This window comes from Neoarius graeffei, chromosome 25, assembly GCF_027579695.1.
Source record: "Neoarius graeffei isolate fNeoGra1 chromosome 25, fNeoGra1.pri, whole genome shotgun sequence".
Classification (NCBI taxonomy): Eukaryota; Metazoa; Chordata; class Actinopteri; order Siluriformes; family Ariidae; genus Neoarius; species Neoarius graeffei.
Genome location: NC_083593.1, coordinates 35735490 through 35758816, shown reverse-complemented (window position 1 = coordinate 35758816; position 23327 = coordinate 35735490). Strand labels below are relative to the sequence as shown.

The following is a 23327-nucleotide window of genomic DNA, read 5'->3' as shown; positions in this document are numbered from 1 at the left end:
TCACTAATAACTTCCTGAAAGGACAGCCTTCTCGCAGCTGTCTTTGCACGTCTTCCCATGGGCGCTGCCATGTTGGATTTTGTTGGTTGTCAGGTTCATGCATGGAAAAATATTTTGATTATATACTCAGCAGATAGTGCTGCTACCTGTATTACAGAAGTGGAACTAATTATCGGTTCGTCAATTTCAGGGAAGGCAGATATTGATATGAACTGTTCAGAGACATGTCCAACTAAAAATTTTTGGAACAAGTGGGTTGTCAGGTTCATGCATGGGGCCACAGAATTAGCATAATAGTAATACACAGACAAAAGTCTGAAACTGTCACACAATATCCCATTGATTTATTCAATTATTTGCTTTTTTCATCACTAATGTAACATGGAAACCAGTTTTTTTTACTAGCTTCTTTTTACAGTGAAGATATCATTACTTGTATCACATCTGAACAAGTTGCAGATTTACACACTGCATTAAAATGTAATCATTCTCACAATTTTTAAAGTTAAATTATATTTTGATTACAATTAAAATGTTTTTATAAAATTGATTTACATATAAAATACCTACATCATGAAGAATTAAAGCCCCTCCTTCAGAGATGAGTGAAAATATTGAATAAATTTCCTCTTTTTGATTGCTTGGGTTAAAAATGCCAAGTTATGATGACTGAATTGATTATTCACTTAAATATGAATAATATGATACGTTTTGGGTATTTGATATGGCAAAACAGGACAGTAGGACACAATGGAAAAATCAAGAATACACCGGAAAGATGAGAATAACGGCGCTGGTAAAAGAACAGCAACTGTACCGGCTGAAGGCCTCACGGGTCTCTGCTGCAGCGCGCGAGCAACGGGACATCATTACCGCACCAGACAGAGCGCGAGGCGGGGGCGGGGCAAAATGACTGGCCGTAGATTCTATCAAAAGTTCGATCTAAATTGACCACGGTTGCAAAATATTGGCCAAAAATACGCAAACTCTACAAAATATGAAAGTAAGATGAAAGAAACATTTTATTGCCTTATACTGCAAGACTAAAACAAAATAAAATCGTCAAAACTCACCTTTTCAGTGATAACGTCCGAACAGATCACCCGCGTAACAGAAAGACCGCAAATGGAAGCATGATCAACTTCTAACTGTTGGAGTGGAAAATTCCATTCTACACATGCAAATTGTTAATGTGTGTCCTTCCCCGCACACAAATAACACGCTACGGTAAAAAATAGACCACAACTCATTTTATAGCTCAGAAATTCATACAAGACCAGCTACCATCGTAACATATTCTGTAAGAAACATATTCTATACCTACTTTCTGCTTTTGTTTTCAAAAAACAATCGCAGATTTATAACTAAATTTTTATATGGCGTAGTGATTTTAAGTTCCTACTTTTGGTGAGGTAGTGACCTTGACCTTGAGGCTTTCTGTTTAGATCAAAACACACGATCGTACTGGTTTTGGGTATGCGGAAAATAGAGTTGAGGGTGATCAAATATTTTGCATGATGTTTTATTACAGTTATGATTATTCTGTGAGTGCACCAATCCTTAGGCGTATAAACTTACAACTTAAAATGTAATTAGTGATAACTGTAGACTTTTCAGTGGACTACAACCTTTTTAAGGGAATGCGATGTAGTCAACCATTTATCATGTCTCAGATCAAACCGCCATTTTTCCACAAATTTGCAGAATTTTTGCCAAATTCTGAATAGAGTATTCACATCAAAGATTTAGTTTTATCTGTATTTCTTTCATCGTTTTATTTCAAATTAAAACCAACATCGCCATTCAAAACCGTACAGTTTATTGACTGTGACTACTAGCAAGACTAGTAGTCACAGTCAAAGACTACTAGCAAAGATGAGTGACCTGCAGTGAACTCCCTGGACATCTAGGACACTGAATTCACTGTTTGTTTGGTTCTCAGAGACAGTAGGAGATCTCTTATTCAGCCGTCATGTGAGGACAGAGTTAGATTTTATGCCAGGCAACCCGGGGTAGTCTCTCTCAGGAACCTCATGTTTCGAGAAACTATTCCACCCCTTTAGTCTGGGCAAACTGTGTAAATGTGTGCTCCAGATTTAATCTGTGCAAGGCAGTTAAGTAGAAACCAGATCAGCCTCTTAGTGCTGAGCCTTTTTGCAGTGTTAGAAACAAGGCAGTCAATTGAATTACACTGCACATGACCGTGAACCTCACTGTGGTCATAATGTGTGCCAGGACTGAGACCTGTATGCCAAAAGAACGAACTCTTTTCATAAACTTACTGCTGAAATTTGCTAATATTCTGCTAAACAATTCTGATTGCTTGGCTCATTAACATGTATGCCATAGATCTTACTGGATGTGGCTTCTCTTGTTTAGAAAGCAAAGCACTGTGACTATAAAGTTGCTTTATACCACAGCAGTATTGAATTCTTGGATCTGATTGGTCAGAAGGTGAGCACATCTGACGGTAGTGCCAACTGTAATTCCAGTCCCAGGTAGTGTGTCTCATTCTTTAACTCGGACCGAGGTTAGATTTTTATTTTCATTTAAAAAATGCTTCCCTTCTACTGCAAGTAAAATGCTCATCCAAAGCACTCTTTTTGTCAGTATTGTCAGACTGTGGTGATGTAATTTATATGCATGCATCTTCATCTCTTTTGAAAAAACTGGATATAGTCCATCATACTGCTTTGTGGTCGGTAACTGGTGTAAATGCTCGTACACATCATTGTAACTTCACTGTGTTTAAAGAGGAAAAAAAATGTGGTAAATTTTATTGCACAAGCTATTACTGCAGTACATATCCAGTTTGCTGATGTATGCCCCAGTAGTAGCTATAACACTAGATCTTCAGAGAAAGTTCTTCTCATGGCCCCAGCCACCCAAACAGAGCTGGGTAAATCGGTCTTTTACGTTCATGCACTGCAAAGCATACTTACCTTTAGAATCTTTACCCTTTCTTGACATCCATCCATCCATTATCTGTAGCCACTTATCCTGTTCTACAGGGTGGCAGGCAAGCTGGAGCCTATCCCAGCTGACTATGGGCGAGAGGCGGGGTACACCCTGGACAAGTCGCCAGGTTATTGCAGGGCTGACACAGAGACAAACAACCATTCACACCTACGGTCAATTTAGAGCCACCAATTAGCCTAACCTGCATATCTTTGGACTGTGGGGGAAACCGGAGCACCCGGAGGAAACCCATGCAAACTCCACACAGAAAGGCCCTCGCCAGCCGCTGGGCTCGAACCCAGGACCTTCTTGCTGTGAGGCGACAGTGCTAACCACTACACCACTATGCCGCCCCCTTTCTTGACTTGCTTAAAAATATTTTAAAATCAGTTTTTACAGTACAGTATCCTTGCTTTTAACATGTGACATTATTCTCCATGATTCTTTTTATCCCCGTATCCTTCTGTTTTTGTGATGTTCTCTGTCTTCATTTGTACCTTTTTTTTTTTTTTGATATATGAAACATTTTTCTCACTTTGCTGTCCATCTTGACCAGGCCTCCCTGGCAGAAGAGATATTATACCTCATTGGGACCTTACTGGTTAAATAAATGATAAATAAAATATAAATGAATGAACGAATGAATGAATGTTTGGAAAATTGGGTTGTCACACCACTTTTTTGTTCATTATTTTCTTAACAGTAGGCATATCAGACACTCGCTGGCCATGCTGTGAAAATTGTGCATGCAGACGCTCATCTAAGTTTACAAACCTGTCATTGCTTAATTCTTGAATATTTTCTATCGTGAATAATATCATTAAAAAGCTTTCCAAAAAAATTTATCACGTTAAGCTCCAGCTTGCCTGCGACCCTGTAGAAGGATAAAGCGGCTAGAGATAATGAGATGAGATGAGATCTGGGGTGGGTTTCCCAAAAGCCTCTTCATGCTAAGAGCATCTTAACTAGGAGAGAGTGTTCATTGTGATGCTTGCTCTACCATTTAATGATCTTTGTGCTATGATGCTTTTGGGAAACCCACCCCTGTTCAGTACTTTGGGAGTAACGGCAGGTTGAAATTGGTACAACAGAGTAAAAACACTGCTCGTGTGACGTTGGGAAACTGGCGGTGCTTTTTGGGTCATGGGGAAATGGTCAAGCGCTCTCTCTCTCTCTCTCTCTCTCTCTCTCTCTCTTCTGATCGGTTTCTGACTGGATTACTCGTGAATATCAATCAGAACTTTTATAGGGATGTTCTCTCGCTCTCACTGTTTCTGATGAAGTATTCTGCAAAATTTTCCATCTGCTAGTTTTGATGTTATGCTTCATGGGAGACTTTGAAGTGAGTTTTCATAGCTTTACATACTTATTTTTTCAAATAAAACTGATTCATGTAAATAAATAACTATTTTAGAATATAACTGTAGTTGTTTGATGGAAAATATCGAAATCTTAGTGGTCAGAATATTTTAAAAAACCAGAAGTCAGAAATGTGAGTGTTGATTTCACTTCAATTAATGTGAATTGTTTATTGGATGTGGCTCATACAGTTTTTTTTTTTTTCGAGGTTCGCCTTGAAAGCTGTGAAATATCATTTATATTCTTTAATATAAACACTAGCAGGCCTTACTTTTGAGAAATACAAAGGCCTACAGAGCACAAACAGGGGATTAGAAATAATCTTTTATTACTTTTTTTTATTATTGTGTACCAATTTAACGTTTTATCAAATTAGCATAATACTAATTAAATGCTCATTTGCATAATTTGTTTTTACTAATTTTTAAAACTTTGTATTCAGTATACAACCATCTATGTGCCTGCCAATTTCCATGTAAATATCTTGAAAAATAGAAACGTTATCAAGAGAGAACTTTTGAGCTCCTTCGTTAATGAGGCCCATTTTGGACCATGTTATCCTCTTACATAATATTACAGCAGTTTTCTTAAACATTAGGCCGTTTTTTCAATCTTTGATTTGTAATATCTGAAGAATGGATAAACATTTTAATTCTGTAAAAAGTATGTTCTGCATTTAATTCTGTATTCAATAAGAGCAGTTTCAAGCAATTTGGATTGAACTTTCACTTGATATGCCTAATAACAGAAGGTCCTTTCATGTTTTATTCCTTTAGTTTGATAACACTTTAATAATTTGACTGTAGCAGCTTTGTCAGAATGCAGGCATTTACGGATGAAGGCGGAATGCAAACTGTCAATAAAGCCAAAACGAGAGACTGGAATCGTGGTCAATAAACTAGCAAGGGTCAGGCGTTCGGTGAACAACATAGTAGAGAGAAGACAAAGAGCAAAAACGTGGAAGAGAAGCAAAGAGTCAGAAATCGAGGCAATCAGGAAACCCAAGGCTTGGTACGTATGTACTGATAGAGCAGAACAATACTTCGCACTGGAGTAGTGTGGGAAAGTGGCTTAAGTAGGGAGAGCGGTGATTGGGAAGATGCGTGTCAGCTGTAATCAGTAATTGGGAGACGGGGCGCTGTGAAGCTTGGGGATTGTAGTTCGAGGTGTCCATGTTTGTAGTCTAAGCGTTCTCAGCAGGTTTACTGACTCTTTATATACAAAGTTGGGACACACCTACTCATTCATCGTTTTTTCTGTATTTTGATTATTTTCTACATTGTAAAACAAAAGTGAAGGTGACATCAAAACTACGAAATAACATCGGGAATTATGTGGTAAACAAGTGTTGAAAACAAAAAATGTTTCGTATTTTAGATTCTTCAGCATGGCCACCATTTACCTTGATGATGCTTTGCACACTATTGGCATTACCTTAACCAGCTTCATGAGGTCGTCACCTGGAAGGCTTTTCAATTAACAGGTGCCTCGTCAAAAGTTAATTGGTGCAATTTCTTGCCATAATCCATACGTCAAGAACCGCTCAAGTAAGTAAAGACAAACGACATCTGTCATTACTTTAAGATGTATTACTGTATCTCTCTCTCTATCTCTCTCTCTCTCTCTGGCATGTCACTACAGTGGCATGGCTGCTCTGACTTCATTCAGAGTTTCTAGGGACGATTGCAGTAGTTGTTTCCCGTTACCTTCTACTGGATTATTATAGAGGTTTTCTCCTCTCAACTATTCACACCGATGGGTAATTTAGAGTAGCCAGTAAAAATAACTGCATGTCTTTGGAGCACCCGGAGGAAACCCAGGTAGCCAAGGGGAGAACATGCAAACTCCACACAGAAAGGCCCCTTTCGGCCACTGGGCTCGAACCCAGAACCTTCTTGCTGTTAGGCGTGCTAACCACTGCACCGCCTTCCTGATGCTGTACAAGAGAACAAAAGGTTTATTTGTATATATTTGTATGTTTACTTGATACATTGCAACCTATAGCCCCAAATCCTCTCATGCTACTGAAGCATGTAAACCTGCTTATTACCTAATTTCTATCAGAGCTTCAACTTATGCAATTCTTCTTTAATTTTCACCTCATAGGTGCAACTTGTGTTTTGAAGAAGAAATTTTCCGCCTCACAATTTTGGAACGATTGCCGAAAGTACAACGTTACCATCTTCCAGTACATCGGGGAGCTGTGCCGCTATCTGTGCAATCAACCCAAGGTAATGCACAGCTCAGTACCTCGCTAACTTTTTGACCATCATTAGTCACAGTTCTATGTTTCGTCCAATGACGGCAAGAAAAAAGCTTGATTTTTTTTTTTCTCAGCTCCTTATTGGGCCGTTATTTTTCAGCTCTATAAGCTGATTTTGGAGTAGCAATTCAAGGTGTTTAAGTATGGAATCACATTTTATTTACACAAATAACGTGTTACACAATATAATCATGTTGTATTTATGGACATTATACCAATGCACAGCCTAGAGATAAAGAATGCTACGCCATGGAAAGCTTGAATTACAACCCCGATTCCAAAAAAGTTGGGACAAAGTACAAATTGGAAATAAAAACGGAATGCAATGATGTGGAAGTTTCAAAATTCCATATTTTATTCAGAATAGAACATAGATGACATATCAAATGTTTAAACTGAGAAAATGTATCATTTAAAGAGAAAAATTAGGTGATTTTAGATTTCATGACAACAACACATCTCAAAAAAGTTGGGACAAGGCCATGTTTACCACTGTGAGACATCCCCTTTTCTCTTTACAACAGTCTGTAAATGTCTGGGGACTGAGGAGACAAGTTGCTCAAGTTTAGGGATAGGAATGTTAACCCATTCTTGTCTAATGTAGGATTCTAGTTGCTCAACTGTCTTAGGTCTTTTTTGTCGTATCTTCCATTTTATGATGCGCCAAATGTTTTCTATGGGTGAAAGATCTGGACTGCAGGCTGGCCAGTTCAGTACCCGGACCCTTCTTCTACGCAGCCATGATGCTGTAATTGATGCAGTATGTGGTTTGGCATTGTCATTGGAAAATGCAAGGTCTTCCCTGAAAGAGATGTCGTCTGGATGGGAGCATATGTTGCTCTAGAACCTGGATATACCTTTCAGCATTGATGGTGTCTTTCCAGATGTGTAAGCTGCCCATGCCACACGCACTAATGCAACCCCATACCATCAGAGATGCAGGCTTCTGAACTGAGCGCTGATAACAACTTGGGTCGTCCTTCTCCTCTTTAGTCCGAATGACACGGCGTCCCTGATTTCCATAAAGAACTTCAAATTTTGATTCGTCTGACCACAGAACAGTTTTCCACTTTCCCACAGTCTATTTTAAATGAGCCTTGGCCCAGAGAAGACGTCTGCGCTTCTGGATCATGTTTAGATACGGCTTCTTCTTTGAACTACAGAGTTTTAGCTGGCAACGGCGGATGGCACGGTGAACTGTGTTCACAGATAATGTTCTCTGGAAATATTCCTGAGCCCATTTTGTGATTTCCAATACAGAAGCATGCCTGTATGTGATGCAGTGCCGTCTAAGGGCCCGAAGATCACGGGCACCCAGTATGGTTTTCCGGCCTTGACCCTTACGCACAGAGATTCTTCCAGATTCTCTGAATCTTTTGATATTATGCACTGTAGATGATGATATGTTCAAACTCTTTGCAATTTCTGTCGAACTCCTTTCTGATATTGCTCCACTATTTGTCGGCGCAGAATTAGGGGGATTGGTGATCCTCTTCCCATCTTTACTTCTGAGAGTCGCTGCCACTCCAAGATGCTCTTTTTATACCCAGTCATGTTAATGACCTATTGCCAATTGACCTAATGAGTTGCAATTTGGTCCTCCAGCTGTTCCTTTTTTTTTGTACCTTGAACTTTTCCAGCCTCTTATTGCCCCTGTCCCAACTTTTTTGAGATGTGTTGCTGTCATGAAATTTCAAATGAGCCAATATTTGGCATGAAATTTCAAAATGTCTCACTTTCGACATTTGATATGTTGTCTATGTTCTATTGTGACTACAATATCAGTTTTTGAGATTTGTAAATTATTGCATTCCGTTTTTATTTACAATTTGTCCTTTGTCCCAACTTTTTTGGAATCGGGGTTGTACACATCAACATGTTTAGCAACAGCGCCTAATGCAGAATCTAGATTTCCTGCATGTACAGTGGTGCTTGAAAGTTTGTGAATCCTTTAGAATTTTCTATATTTCTGCATAAATATGACCTAAAACATCATCAGATTTTCACACAAGTCCTAGAAGTAGATAAAGAGAACCCAGTTAAACAAATGAGACAAAACTATGATACTTGGTCATTTATTGAGGAAAAGAATCCAATATTACATCTGTGAGTGGCAAAAGTATGTGAACCTCTAGGATTAGCAGTTAATTTGAAGGTGAAATTAGAGTCAGGTGTTTTCAATCAATGGGATGACAATCAGGCGTGAGATGGCACCCTGTTTTATTTAAAGAACAAGGATCTATCAAAGTCTGATCTTCACAACACATGTTTGTGGAAGTGTATCAGGGCACGAGCAAAGGAGATTTCTGAGGACCTCAGAAAAAGTGTTGTTGATGCTCATCAGGCTGGAAAAGGTTACAAAACCATCTCTAAAGGGTTTGGACTCCACCAATCCACAGTCAGACAGATTGTGTACAAATGGAGGAAATTCAAGACCATTGTTATCCTCCCCAGGAGTGGTTCACCAACAAAGATCACTCCAAGAGCAAGGTGTGTAATAGTCGACAAGGTCACAGAGGACCCCAGGGTAACTTCTAAGCAACTGAAGGCCTCTCTCACATTGGCTAATGTTAATGTTCATGAGTCCACCATCAGGAGAACACTGAACAACAATGGTGTGCATAGCAGGGTTACAAGGTGAAAGCCACTGCTCTCCAAAAAGAACATTGCTGCTCGTCTGCAGTTTGCTAAAGATCATGTCGACAAGCCAGAAGGCTATTGGAAAAATGTTTTGTGGACAGATGAGACCAAAATGGAACTTTTTGGTTTAAATGAGAAGTGTTCTGTTTGGAGAAAGGAAAACACTGCATTCCAGCATAAGAACCTTATCCCATCCGTGAAACATGGTGGTGGTAGTATCACGGTTTGGGCCTGTTTTGTTGCATCTGGGCCAGGACGGCTTGCCACCATTGATGGAACAGTGAATTCTGAATTATACCAGCGAATTCTAAAGGAAAATGTCAGGACATCTGTCCATGAACTGAATCTCGAGAAGGTGGGTCATGCAGCAAGACAACGACCCAAAGCACACAAGTCGTTCTACCAAAGAATGGTTAAAGAAGAATAAAGTTAATGATTTGGAATGGCCAAGTCAAAGTCCTGACCTTAATCCAATCGAAATGTTGTGGAAGGACCTGAAGCGAGCAGTTCATGTGAGGAAACCCACCAACATCCCAGAGTTGAAGCGATTCCGTACGGAGGAATGGGCTAAAATTCCTCCAAGCCGGTGTGCAGGACTGATCAACAGTTACCGTAAACGTTTAGTTGCAGTTATTGCTGCACAAGGGGGTCACACCAGATACTGAAAGCAAAGGTTCACATACTTTTGCCACTCACCGATATGTAATATTGGATCATTTTCCTCAATAAATAGAAGACCAAGTATAATATTTTTCTCATTTGTTTAACTGGGTTCTCTTTATTTACTTTAAGGACTCGTGTGAAAATCTGATGATGTTTTAGGTCATATTCATGCAGAAATATCGAAAATTCCAAAGGGTTCACAAACTTTCAAGCACCACTGTATATCTGAAGTAGTCTAAGGTTTATACACACAGGCTTGGATTTCACCAATGGGTCTTCTTGATTTTTTTTTGTAATAGCATACAATAGTACAACAAAGCTAATGGCATAGTCTAACCAGGGTGGTGGGAAAGAGAGGTGGGATTGGAATGAAGAGTGCGTCTCTGAGGCCGGTTACAATTTACATAACATGCATATCTATAGTTCCTGAGCAAGGGTTCAGGGATATTACTCTACTACATACTACCGTACACTTTAGAGCATTGAAGGAAAACATATCTTCTGTATTATTTAACACAGATTATTTGAATGCTTCAAATGATGTTTAGGAGTAGTTAAAATAGAAACACTTAGAAATACAAAGTCAGAATCAGAACATGAGAGACATGAGTACCAAAAAAAGAATCCCCAACGGATAGAAATAGCGACAGAAGTAGAACCATGATCCTTGTTGATATTTCATGAAAATATCTTGACCGTCTGATTTAACTACTGAAACCCAGCAGTCTTGTTCCCACTTTTACTTTATTTATATGATGGCACATCCAGTATTCTTGTATATAAGCACAACTTCTGATGGTACAGCATGTCCCTTACACACTTCTACATGGCTGCCATGTTTTGCCACTCGCATTCTTTGTGGACTGACTGACAAATAGAGGCTTGTGTTGGACGGCCCCTGCTTCCCATGCACCTTTTGTCTTGCTCTTCGCTATCACTTTAGCAAATGAGCAAACACTTTGAAAGCTGCCTTTGTGTCAGTCTGCTGATTCTCCTCCCTGGCAGAACTGACCACCCCACAGTCCTGCCTACATCACTGCACTCAAACTACTACACTGAAGTGGAGTTTCCATCCGCTTAAACAAAAGAAATCATGAAGGGAAATAAAAAAGAAATGCTGAAATACCATAAACAGTTAGTGTAAATGTTGACAAAAATGGATACAATACCGGTGCACCTTTTGTCTTGCACTTGTCTGAACGTAGAGAATCTATGTACAGTGCCCTGCACAATTATTGGTACTCCTTATAGAGATTACTAAAAAGGGTTAGGAAAAAAATCCACCTTCTGGTGAAGTCGCTTTATCTCACACTGAGAAAAAAAAAAAAAGAGAAAAATCCAACGTTTAATTGAAATTAATTTATTCAGAGAAAAAAAATCCCTTATCAAGAAATAATTATTTTCAACAAAAACACACATGCTATGATTATTGGCACCCCTGCATTTAATACTTTGTACAACCTCCCTTTGCCAGTAAAAGAGCACTGAGAAAACAGCAGGGCATCTGAGGCCATTCTTCTTTACACAGTCTCTCCAAATCATCCAGGGTCCCTGGCACTCTCTTGTGCTCTCTCCTCTTCAGCTCACTCCACAGGTTTTCAATGGGGTTCAGGTCAGGGGACTGAGATGGCCATGGCAGTAGCTTGATTCTGCGGTCAGTGAACCATTTTTGTGTTAATTTGTATGTATGCTTTGGATCATTGTCCTGCTGGAAAATCCAATGACGATCCAGTTTTAGTTTCCTGCCAGAGGCAGCCAGATTGATTTAAAATGTTCTGGTATTTCATGGAGTCCATGATGCCATGTACCCTAACAAGGTTTCCAGGGCCTTTGGAGGAAAAACAGCCCCAAAAACATCACAGAACTTCCACCATTATTTTACAGTTGGGATCGGGTTCTTTTCATTACAGCCATCCTTCTTTTTACACCAAACCCACATTGAGTGTTTATGACCAAAAAAGCTCTATTTTTTTTTTTTTGTTACATCAGACCAGTGGCGGGTCCTGAAAATTTTCTCAGGAGGGGCAAATTATCCAATAATGTCATAAGGTGATTCATTCAACAGGTACATTATAGGTAGCCAGACATTGACACTTTTGTTTTCTCTCTGCATATCACAGTTCCATGCCACTTCTGTCCACTAGATGGCAGCACATTACAGAAATCTTTTCCCTGTAGCTACCTAAGCTATAGGCTGTGGTGTAAAGTTGCAAACAACATTCACAATCGAAGAATAGTTTGGCTCCACAATGACCAATTCCAATTACGCCCTATTCACATTATTTCAATATTGTATGATGTGAATTAGCCAAGAATGATAGCTTTATTAAAGATATGTCCAAGAACTAAATAAGAAAGGAAACCATATTTGTGGGGTGGCACGGTGGTGTAGTGGTTAGCGCTGTCGCCTCACAGCAAGAAGGTCCGGGTTCGAGCCCCGTGGCCGGCGAGGGCCTTTCTGTGCGGAGTTTGCATGTTCTCCCCGTGTCCGCGTGGGTTTCCTCCGGGTGCTCCGGTTTCCCCCACAGTCCAAAGACATGCAGGTTAGGTTACTAACCTAACTGCTAGCCTGTAGCCCTCATCCAGTTGTGTAGCGATGTTCACTCTCCCAAAAGCCGAAAATTTCAGGCAGCTGCCCATGTGAATCTTTGACTCATGGTTTTTTATTTTCTCCGGCAAATGATGCATGTCCGAAACTCCAGTGACCGTCCAAGCAGTGTTGTCCGTGGAGCCACCTCCAGGGTGTAAAAGTAAGCAGGGGTAGCAGAAAACCGCTGAGGCGTCCTTGCAGCCAGCTAGCCAGGATTTGCGCTGGTACCATGTTGAAGTAAAACCTCGAGTATATCATTTCCCCCCCTTTGTCGAAATTTGTTTTATGTTTAGATTTGGTCGAGGGGGGTCCAGCTTGTTTTGTTGCCAATTTAGCTCGATTTGATCACTGACTAAATGGAACTTCTTTTAAGGACCGCACTGAATTGCTTTCCACATCCATCTCACCTCAGAAACTGAGAGGATCAAACGCAACTTTGCCGCGCTTCGCAGTGACGAAAGCACGTTAGGGCAAGCCCCACCGGAACCCATAGAGATTGCATTGAAGTGTCAGTTAGGAGAAAAAAATATATATTAACATGGGACTCTATCAGTGAACTCTTGGGCGATTTTCAACGTGACTGAAATCGCCGGCGGCACGGTGGTGTAGTGGTTAGCTCTGTCGCCTCACAGCAAGAAGGTCCGGGTTCGAGCCCCGTGGCCCCGTGAGCCTTTCTGTGCGGCGTTTGCATGTTCTCCCCATGTCCGCGTGGGTTTCTTCCGGGTGCTCTGGTTTCCCCCACAGTCCAAAGACATGCAGGTTAGGTTAACTGGTGACTCTAAATTGACCGTAGGTGTGAATGTGAGTGTGGATGGTTGTGTGTCTATGTGTCAGGATAGAGTGTGTCTATGTAGAACAGGATAAAGCGGCTAGAGATAATGAGATGAGATGAGACTGAAATCGCCCCAAAAGGGGCGGTACTCTAGAAGCAAGACCACCCTGATTGGACAATGATACCCAGAGACCGATTAAAATGGCCTAGAGCAGCACTGGTGAAAGTTTGTTTAAAAAAAAAAAAAAAACTTTTTTTTTTTTTCGTTTTGGCAGTGCGTCGCCCTTATGCACCACCCACCCTTGCATCAGACCAAAGAACAAGGTTCCAGTCAAAGTTTAGTAGCATTTGTCAATCATGAGGTGCTTATGTTTGTGGTTAACCAACAGAAAAGCCTTTTTTTTTCCTTTCCCTCCCTGGCAAACCTTCCAAATAATCTATTGGCAAGGAGGTGGAATCTGATGGTGGTTTTGGAGACTTGGAAACCCCAAGATTTTCCTTTTTTGTTTTTTACTATTCACCAACAGTGATCCTTGAGAATTTTTTTTGCCTCTCTTACCATCCTCCTCACTGTACATGGGGGCAAAATAAACTTGGGTCCTCTCCAGGCAAGTTTGTAACAGTTCCGGATGATGTCCAGCTTTTTATTATTGCCCTAACAACAGAAATGAACATTTTCAGGTGAGTAGCTTTTTTTTATTTTTATTTTTATTTTTTATAACCATTCCCTGACGACTTGTTTACAGAAGGTCAACACACTTCTACCTCATTTGGTTTGTGTGTTATCTTATCTTTCCCATGTTGATGGATGACTAAGGGAATTTGGCCTCTGTCACTTTGTTCCCCAGTTAATCAGGAAGTCATGGATTACAGATGGAAAGTTCCTCCACACTCCAGTCAACTAAAAATGTACAATTTAAATGTGAAATATGCTTCAGTTACATTGTGTTTACTATAATTTCTAGGGGTGCCAATTATAGTGGCGCATGTGTTTTTTGTTGAAAATAATTTTTTTTTTTTTTTTTTGATGAGGGATTTGGTTTTTCTCTGAATACATGGATTTCAATTAAATGTTGGATTTTTCTCATTTTTTCAGTGTGAGATGAAGTGACTTCACCGAAAGGTGGATTTTTTTTCCTAACCCTTTTTACTAATCTTTACAAGGCGTGCCAGTAATTATGGATGGCACTATATATTAACAATGGCCTTCTGTTGCAGTATGACATTTAGAACATGTTTATAGAGAACAAACATTCCAGGTGAAAATGAGTTTAACTACTAAAGGCTAAGAGTGATCCTCTTAAGGATCCAGGAAATGGGGAGTTCCCAAAATGAGAACTAGCCGTTGCTGGAAGAGTTCATTTATTGTCCGTTTCTTCTATAGCAAGAAGCATGAGATTGTGTTGTTCCTTATACGTGGCGTTTATGACATCACATTGTTAACGTGATGTTAATGGACAAGGCTGTATCATACTACAAAAACACTAAATATTGATTTCCTCGTGTATGGAATTAAACTAAGACCCCGTCCACACGTAGCCGGGTATCTGCTAAATCGAAGATATTTTTCTACGTTTTGGCCTGTCATCCACATGAAAACACATCAAAAACGAATATTTAAAAAAACTCCGGGCAAAGTGAAGATTTTTGAAAACTCCATGTATGCCTTTTCGTGTAGACAGAGATAACCGGAGTTTTGCATTTTAGAACGTCACAATCTGCGCCAAAAAAATGACGACAAATCTGCCCTGACGTCAAACGTACGACCTTTGTTTACTGCAGAAGCCAGATTAAGCATGGACAAAGAGTAATGGATCGGAGTAGTGCCTTGAAAGCGTTAATTATTGTGCAGGTGCTATTTACATGTTTAATTTTAGAAGCCCAACTACTGACAAGATTCCCAATCAACGTTTTCTTGCGTCTTTTGAAGTTTATACTCCAAAATTGTGTTTAGAAGCAATTCTGTCTCCGAGTCTGTCCAGACGAACGAGCTTGGCGCCATGTTTTATGTTTAGGGTGAAGTGACGCCAACAGAGGGCTATTCTGATGTGATTGGGGGTAGGATTTGGGGAAATAATGCCATCTACAGGTTTGGAATGCTTATGAATGTGATTGAAAACGCAAATGTTCGGTTATGTGTGGAAGGGATTTTTTTCAAAGACGAGGTGGTGTAGATAAAACATTTTTATAAATGGAGGGGGGGAAAATGTTCGGTTTTAAAATACCCGGCTACGTGTGTACATGGCCTAAGAGAGACATTATTTCTCTACTCCCTGCTAATTATGTGCTTAAATGGAATGGTGCTCTAAAATGGGGGGGGGAAACAAAGTTGTACTAAACCCGTTGAGCGAGCAGTTGTCTAAACTTGTTCCTGTACTAGAGGAGCAGTCTGCTTTTGTTAACTCGCTTAACTGCACAGAGCAAACTGGTGAATCAGGATTTTGCTGCACTGCTATTTCAGCATCAACTGGCCTAGCTGGATCATAAAGAACCAGACAAGCTGATGTGTTTTATATAAATAGGAAGTCACAGCAAATTTCACAGTATATGCAATATAAGTATAAGACAAATGTTCATAGATACAATGAGAAGCATTAACAGTATTTGAAACACGTGTTGAGATCATGATGTCAGAATGTTACATGGACCATCTCATCTCATTATCTCTAGCCGCTTTATCCTTCTACAGGGTCGCAGGCAAGCTGGAGCCTATCCCAGCTGACTACGGGCGAAAGGCGGGGTACACCCTGGACAAGTCGCCAGGTCATCACAGGGCCGACACATAGACACAGACAACCATTCACACTCACATTCACACCTACGGTCAATTTAGAGTCACCAGTTAACCTAACCTGCATGTCTTTGGACTGTGGGGGAAACCGGAGCACCCGGAGGAAACCCACGCGGACACGGGGAGAACATGCAAACTCCGCACAGAAAGGCCCTCACCGGCCCCGGGGCTCGAACCCAGGACCTTCTTGCTGTGAGGCGACAGCGCTAACCACTACACTACCGTGCCGCCTACATGGACCATTCTGGGCAATAAAAAGTGGAAGGAATAAGAAACCGGGAAGGCTATAGAGGATGTGCAGTCACGTGACCCGCACGTGTGTACTCTGCCCACTCTGCCATATTGGACGGCATCAGGATAGTTTACCTTGCGCGAGCGTAATGGATCCAGGCAGTAATCCCCAAGAAAATTCGGAAAATACCCCATCTACATCGCGCGATAACTTGTCTAAGTTTGTTCAGCATCTTGAAGGTGACGTGAGGCAGCGTTACGTGGAAAAGTGTTCCAGGTTGGGGATTGCAGATCCGTACAACTTGCCGCAATCCTTGTTCAGGGAAATTCGGAGCTGCGGTGCCGGCGATTTGCCCGATCTGGCCTACCACGACATTTACAATTTTCTCGTTAATCGTGAATCGTGTTACACTGGCAAAGCCCTCAAAGCTTACAAGAGCCTGGAAGCTTATAAATATTTTGTTGCGGGATGGATATCTCAACTATACCTCTGGAAGGTTCCGAAGAAGAATGTCTACTTGATAACCTCACGGGTAAGTGGCATTAAGACGTTTATCATAAAGAGACTATGCAGGACATTTTATCTTAAGAATGTTCGTAATCTAAACTCAGTTCCAGATAATGACAGGGTTGTAAATATGTATGTTTTTGTCTGAAAAACCGTAACTCAGAAAGCTGCGCACGTTTGCGCGGAAACTGCGCAAATGTGCACAGCTCTCTGATTAGCTGCCTTCTTCTCATACTAATACTTCCTATTTTTCATGGACTGTAACGGCATTTGCTTATTTAGTAATTTTAATACAGAATTTACTCTGATGAAATTATTCAGACACTCCAACGCCCCCCCTAAAAAAAAAATCGGATCTGTGCAATTCAGCCGTGAAAAAGGCTTTTGTATCCGCCGTTTGCATCCCTGTTTAAACTCATAGGTTAACCGACTTTAACCGGCTAATGAGGCTTGGTGGTCGGTCAAGATTTTTTTGTTTTCGCCATCCCTACTATGGATTGGCCTTTCAAAGGCATATATGAGCCAAAAAGATAAAACATTGTCATAGACTAGGCCAGGGTAGTAGGGCTAGGCATAGCCATTTTAAACGTTAGAGACTGTCTAGTTTCTAAGTATGCAGTTATCATTCAATCTGAAAATCAACTTAACAGATGTACTAGGGGTATTGAATTAGAAGATTACACCTACCTGGAATGAAGTGTTCACTACAAATTCGGCTGGTAGAACTGGGGTTCCAGTTTTCTCTTCGCACAGCGGACACCCATTTTGCGCGTCTCTCCGCGTCTGCGGGGAATCTATAAAATGACAGGCCCTCCTTTTGGCCCTGTCTATTGGTACAACCAAATGCTGAACAAGATATAACCATTCTCGAAAGATCTACTCCCACACACTTGATAATTAGAACGGGTTCGTCTAAGTTCTATACGCGACCTTGCCGTCCAAAATGGCGGATAAACAAATATCGCATGACCTCGTGACGTCACGTACACGCTCTCTATATCAGGTATTAGGCCCTAACGACACTCTAGACTGCTAACACCATTCACACCTGGCCCCCAGGGACCTACATCTACAGGATGACTCAACGACCCAGGTGACCTCAATGCCTCTCCTTAGGGTTGCTTTTGATCCACTAGAGCGGTGTTTCTCAATCTATAGGCTGTGGACCGGTACCGGTCCGTGAGATTACCGTCGGTCCGCAAGCCTGCCTCTGCACTAGTAGTCAGTATTGTAATTTCAATCTACTGGTCACTGTCAATCAGATTATGTAGAAGAGCGATTGGCTGGCTCTGCTCTCAGTGCTTTTGTCACCGTGTGCCACATAGCGCAAGTCCCGCCCCTCCATTCTAGAATGTTAAGCGTTCCTGCCCGCGCAAGGTTGCACACTTGCACTTATTCATTCATTCATTCTGTCCCAAGTCCAGTCATTCGCGCACACACCCTTTATGAGAGCAATATCATGGCATGTTCAAAGCAAGCTACTCTTGACTCTTTCTTTGGAAAGCGCCCATCTGACAGTGCAGATGCACATGAGCCAGAGGCAAAAAAAATATCACCCATTCACTCGCAATTACGACCCTTCATACATACAATTCGGCTTTATTTCAAGTGATAGTTGTTCCCCGAAACCAATCTGTGTTATCTGCCAAACCATGCTAAGCAACGAAGCTATGAAGCCATCCAAATTACGCTGGCATTTGGAAACTAAACATTCGCATCTGAAGGATAAATCAGAGGATTTTTTCAGAAGAAAACGTGATGAATTGGCCACCCAAACTAAAGTGTTGAAAAGTAATTTGACCGAGAATGAAAAAGCTAACAAAGGCATCATACATGACTTCACACCACATTTCCAAATGTCAGGCACCCTTCACAATTGGGGAGAAGCTAATTATGCCTTCGATTGTTACTGCTTGTAGTGAGGTGTTGGGTCCGGCTGCTGCAGCCAAAGTAAAAGAGATTCCTCTGTCAAATGACACGGTCTGTCGTCGAATTGACGATATGGCGGCAGACATCGAAATGTAAATTTTAGAAAGGGGGAAGTCCTCTGACTGGTTTGCCATTCAATTGGATGAGACCACAGATCTCTCTAACTTGGCTATGCTTCTGGTCTACATCAGATATGCTCATGAGGGCCGGTTTCATGAGGATTTTTTGTTTTGTAAGGTGCTTCCAGGGACCACAACCGCTGGAGAAATATTCCGTATGCTTGATGGTTACATCTCTGGGCATGGGTTGATATGGGGGCATTGCATCGGTGTCTGCACAGATGGGGCAGCAGCTATGACTGGCAGGCACAACGGAGTTGTTGCTTGGGTAAAAGCCGTTTCACCATCGGTGCAGGCAACGCACTGTGTCATTCATCGAGAGGTACTTGCCTCTAAACACCTGTCCACAGAGCTTCATGAAGTTTTAAATCAAGTGGTCAAAATAGTGAACTTCATTAAGGTCAATCCGAGAAATTCCCGTCTACAACCCAGATTCCAAAAAAGCTGGGACAAAGTACAAATTGTAAATAAAAACAGAATGCAGTAATTTACAAATCTCAAAAACTGATATTGTATTCACAATAGAACATAGACAACATGTCAAATGTCGAAAGTGAGACATTTTGAAACTTCATGCCAAATATTGGCTCATTTGAAATTTCATGACAGCAACACATCTCAAAAAAGTTGGGATGGGGCAATAAGAGGCTGGAAAAGTTAAAGGTACAAAAAAGGAACAGCTGGAGGACCAAATTGCAACTCATTAGGTCAATTGGCAATAGGTCATTAACATGACTGGGTATAAAAAGAGCATCTTGGAGTGGCAGCGGCTCTCAGAAGTAAAGATGGGAAGAGGATCACCAATCCCCCTAATTCTGTGCCGACAAATAGTGGAGCAATATCAGAAAGGAGTTCGACAGTGTAAAATTGCAAAGAGTTTGAACATATCATCATCTATAGTGCATAATATCATCAAAAGATTCAGAGAACCTGGAAGAATCTCTGTGCGTAAGGGTCAAGGCCGGAAAACCATACTGGGTGCCTGTGATCTTCGGGCCCTTAGACGGCACTGCATCACATACAGGCATGCTTCTGTATTGGAAATCACAAAATGGGCTCAGGAATATTTCCAGAGAACATTATCTGTGAACACAGTTCACCGTGCCATCCGCCGTTGCCAGCTAAAACTCTGTAGTTCAAAGAAGAAGCCGTATCTAAACATGATCCAGAAGCGCAGACGTCTTCTCTGGGCCAAGGCTCATTTAAAATGGACTGTGGCAAAGTGAGAAAACTGTTCTGTGGTCAGACAAATCAAAATGTGAAGTTCTTTATGGAAATCAGGGACACCGTGTCATTCGGACTAAAGAGGAGAAGGTTGACCCAAGTTGTTATCAGCGCTCAGTTCAGAAGCCTGCATCTCTGATGGTATGGGGTTGCATTAGTGCGTGTGGCATGGGCAGCTTACACATCTGGAAAGACACCATCAGTGCTGAAAGGTATATCCAGGTTCTAGAGCAACATATGATCCCATCCAGACAACGTCTCTTTCAGGGAAGACCTTGCATTTTCCAACGACAATGCCAAACCACATACTGCATCAATTACAGCATCATGGCTGTGTAGAAGAAGGGTCCGGGTACTGAACTGGCCAGCCTGCAGTCCAGATCTTTCACCCATAGAAAACATTTGGCGCATCATAAAACGGAAGATACGACAAAAAAGACCTAAGACAGTTGAGCAACTAGAATCCTACATTAGACAAGAATGGGTTAACATTCCTATCCCTAAACTTGAGCAACTTGTCTCCTCAGTCCCCAGACGTTTACAGACTGTTGTAAAGAGAAAAGGGGATGTCTCACAGTGGTAAACATGGCCTTGTCCCAACTTTTTTGAGATGTGTGGTTGTCATGAAATTTAAAATCACCTAATTTTTCTCTTTAAATGATACATTTTCTCAGTTTAAACATTTTGATATGTCATCTATGTTCTATTCTGAATAAAATATGGAATTTTGAAACTTCCACATCATTGCATTCCGTTTTATTTACAATTTATACTTTGTCCCAACTTTTTTGGAATTGGGGTTGTATTTAAAGCTCTGTGTGATGAGATGGGTGCAGATCATGTTCATCTGCTCTTGCACTCTGAAGTTCATTGGCTATCATGGGGTAAAGTGGTGAACAGAGTGTACGAGTTGGGGCATGAGGTTGAGGCATTCTTGACAAATAAACAGTCCAATCTTGCCAATCACCTGCGAGATCAGTCTTGGCTTATAAAGGTAGCTTATCTTTCTGACATCCTGGACCATTTCAATATGCTAAACCTGTCGATCCAAGGCCAAGCGTGTGACATTTTTCAAGCCAATGATAAAATCATGGCTTTCAAAAAGAAGCTCTGTCTGGACCAACAGAGTTAATAGAGGTGTGTTTGACATGTTCGGCTGTCTGTCATCTCTGGCTGATGAAGGTGTGGATTTGGGGCAGGTGCTGGCGCAACACCTTACCGAAACACTGCATCATTTTGATTCATACTTCCCCTCAAAATCCCATCTCACGGAAAAGCAATGGGTAAGAGATCCGTTCACCAACCCAGAAACGAGCGCTCTGCCACCTGTGGTGCAGGATAAACTTCTGGAGCTTTCGTGCGATGCTGGTCTGCAGTCGAGATTTGGTCGACTTTCTCTGTCTGAATTCTGGCTGTCATGCTGCAATGAATATCCCCAGCTGAGTGAGATGGCAGTGAAAATACTGATGCCTTTCCATTCAACATACCTCTGCGAGACTGCACTTTCACATTTGACAGCCACAAAGACAAAATACCTAAACAGGCTCAACTCAGAAAACACGCTCCGAGTGGCCTTGTCACCCTGTCTTCCTCGTTTCGACCTGTTAGTGGCGAGAAAGCAGGCACATCCTTCGCATTAGAATGCTGACTTTTCTTTTACTAAATCTCTGTGGGTGACTGGGCCCGTCATTTGAGGTTAAAAGTCAGCACGTAGCTTATGTTCAGTTCTCCCTTCTTTATACTGGGACTACTGTATGTAATCAGTCAGTATTAGGGCTACAGTGGGTCTTTAGGTTTCTCGGTTTCTGGTAGACCTTTTTATAAGTGTGTGTATGTTATTGAGGCACTGTTTGGCAGTGCTTCAATTTCAAAGGTGTAGTTTAAAAAAAAATCTAAAACACAAAAGTAAAAAAAAAATCTTGGTTTAATGGTTCTTACGCAAATGGTAATAATAGGTTAATAATAATAGTCAAATTATTGGGCCTACATATCAGTATGTAATTTGGCAATAATCTCAAAGCCAAAGCACTTCTGTTAGTTTCCCTTGTTTAATAACTTAGGCCTAAGCAATAATAATAATAATAATAATAGGCCTACTAATGATGATGATGATGATGATAATAATAATAATAATAATAATAATAATAATAAAAAAATTGCATATCTTTGGACAGTTACTGGTCATTTGGCAATTTTCTACAATTCTGCCAATGCACTCCTGTTAGGTCTTATTTAGCCAAAATTGTTATGCTGGTATAAGCCTGCTACTTGTAACAAGTACTACTAACAAAAAAATAAAATAAATAATAATAATAAACTACGTATGTATGTATGTTTCAAGGCACACACGTGTGTGTGTGTGGGGGGGGGGGGGCGCACAGAGGTGTAGGCCTATGCAGGGCCTTGCAGCACCAAGGCCTAACATTACTGGGCCCCAGAGCAAAGAAGTTTGAGAAACCCTGCACTAGAGGATAAATACCTGGAACTCTCCATGAGTCAGACAGAACCGAAGAAGCCTTTCAGATGAGAGGTGAAACGTCTTCAGGAATTTCACGCAAGTCCAGTTGCCTTCTTTACCAGCCATGGTTTGTGTGGAAATTGCTTGTTAGGGTTTAATTACTCCATAGCTTCATTATTAATTGCAATTATGCAAATTTGGGTAGAAGCTATATGCATCCCAGGCAGGCCTACCTTCCTGCCAAAAAGAATGAAAATTGGTGAAGAATTGAGAGAGAAGAAGCAATTTTCGTGAAATGCGAACGATGCCAGGCAGACGATGGATGACGGACGGATGACGGACAACACACGATGGTGTAAGCTCATTGGCCTCTTGGCCAGATGAGCTACTAATAATAACCACTCTTTACAACTGTGGTGAGCAGAAAAGCATCTTAGAATGTACAAAACCCAGAAACCTGTGGTAGGTGGGCTACAACAGATGATCAAATTCAGTTCCATTCTTGTGCCCACTGTATCCTCAATTTTCTCTTCTGGTTGACAGGAATGGAACTAGATGTGGTCAAATAGCAATTTTGAGGAAAAGAAAATGCAATAATATAGAATCTCATGTACTCTAGCGTCAACAAGAACAAGATCAAAATACAGTTAAAATACTATTATATGGAAAAGGTACTCTCAGTTGCACAGGGGCATACAAATTAGTTTTGAAGGTGTAGATTTTTTTTTTTTTTTAGCGGTAGCTTTGACAGTAATACCAACTGCGAGGAAAACTTGAAGGGCACTCGGTAGAGTGCATACCTCTGCCATGCCACATATTCAG

The 23327-nt window shown here is 41.0% G+C and overlaps 1 protein-coding gene across 1 annotated transcript in view; it reads left to right on the top strand.

Annotated features, from left to right (window-relative positions):
* The window catches only part of slc27a6 (solute carrier family 27 member 6), a 130604-nt gene that overhangs the window by 72356 nt on the left and 34921 nt on the right, over positions 1–23327 (top strand). Inside the window, exon 4 of the mRNA XM_060908375.1 lies at positions 6424–6548. Within this exon, the coding sequence (XP_060764358.1) occupies positions 6424–6548 (125 nt within the window). The remainder of the gene's footprint in view (positions 1–6423; positions 6549–23327) is intronic.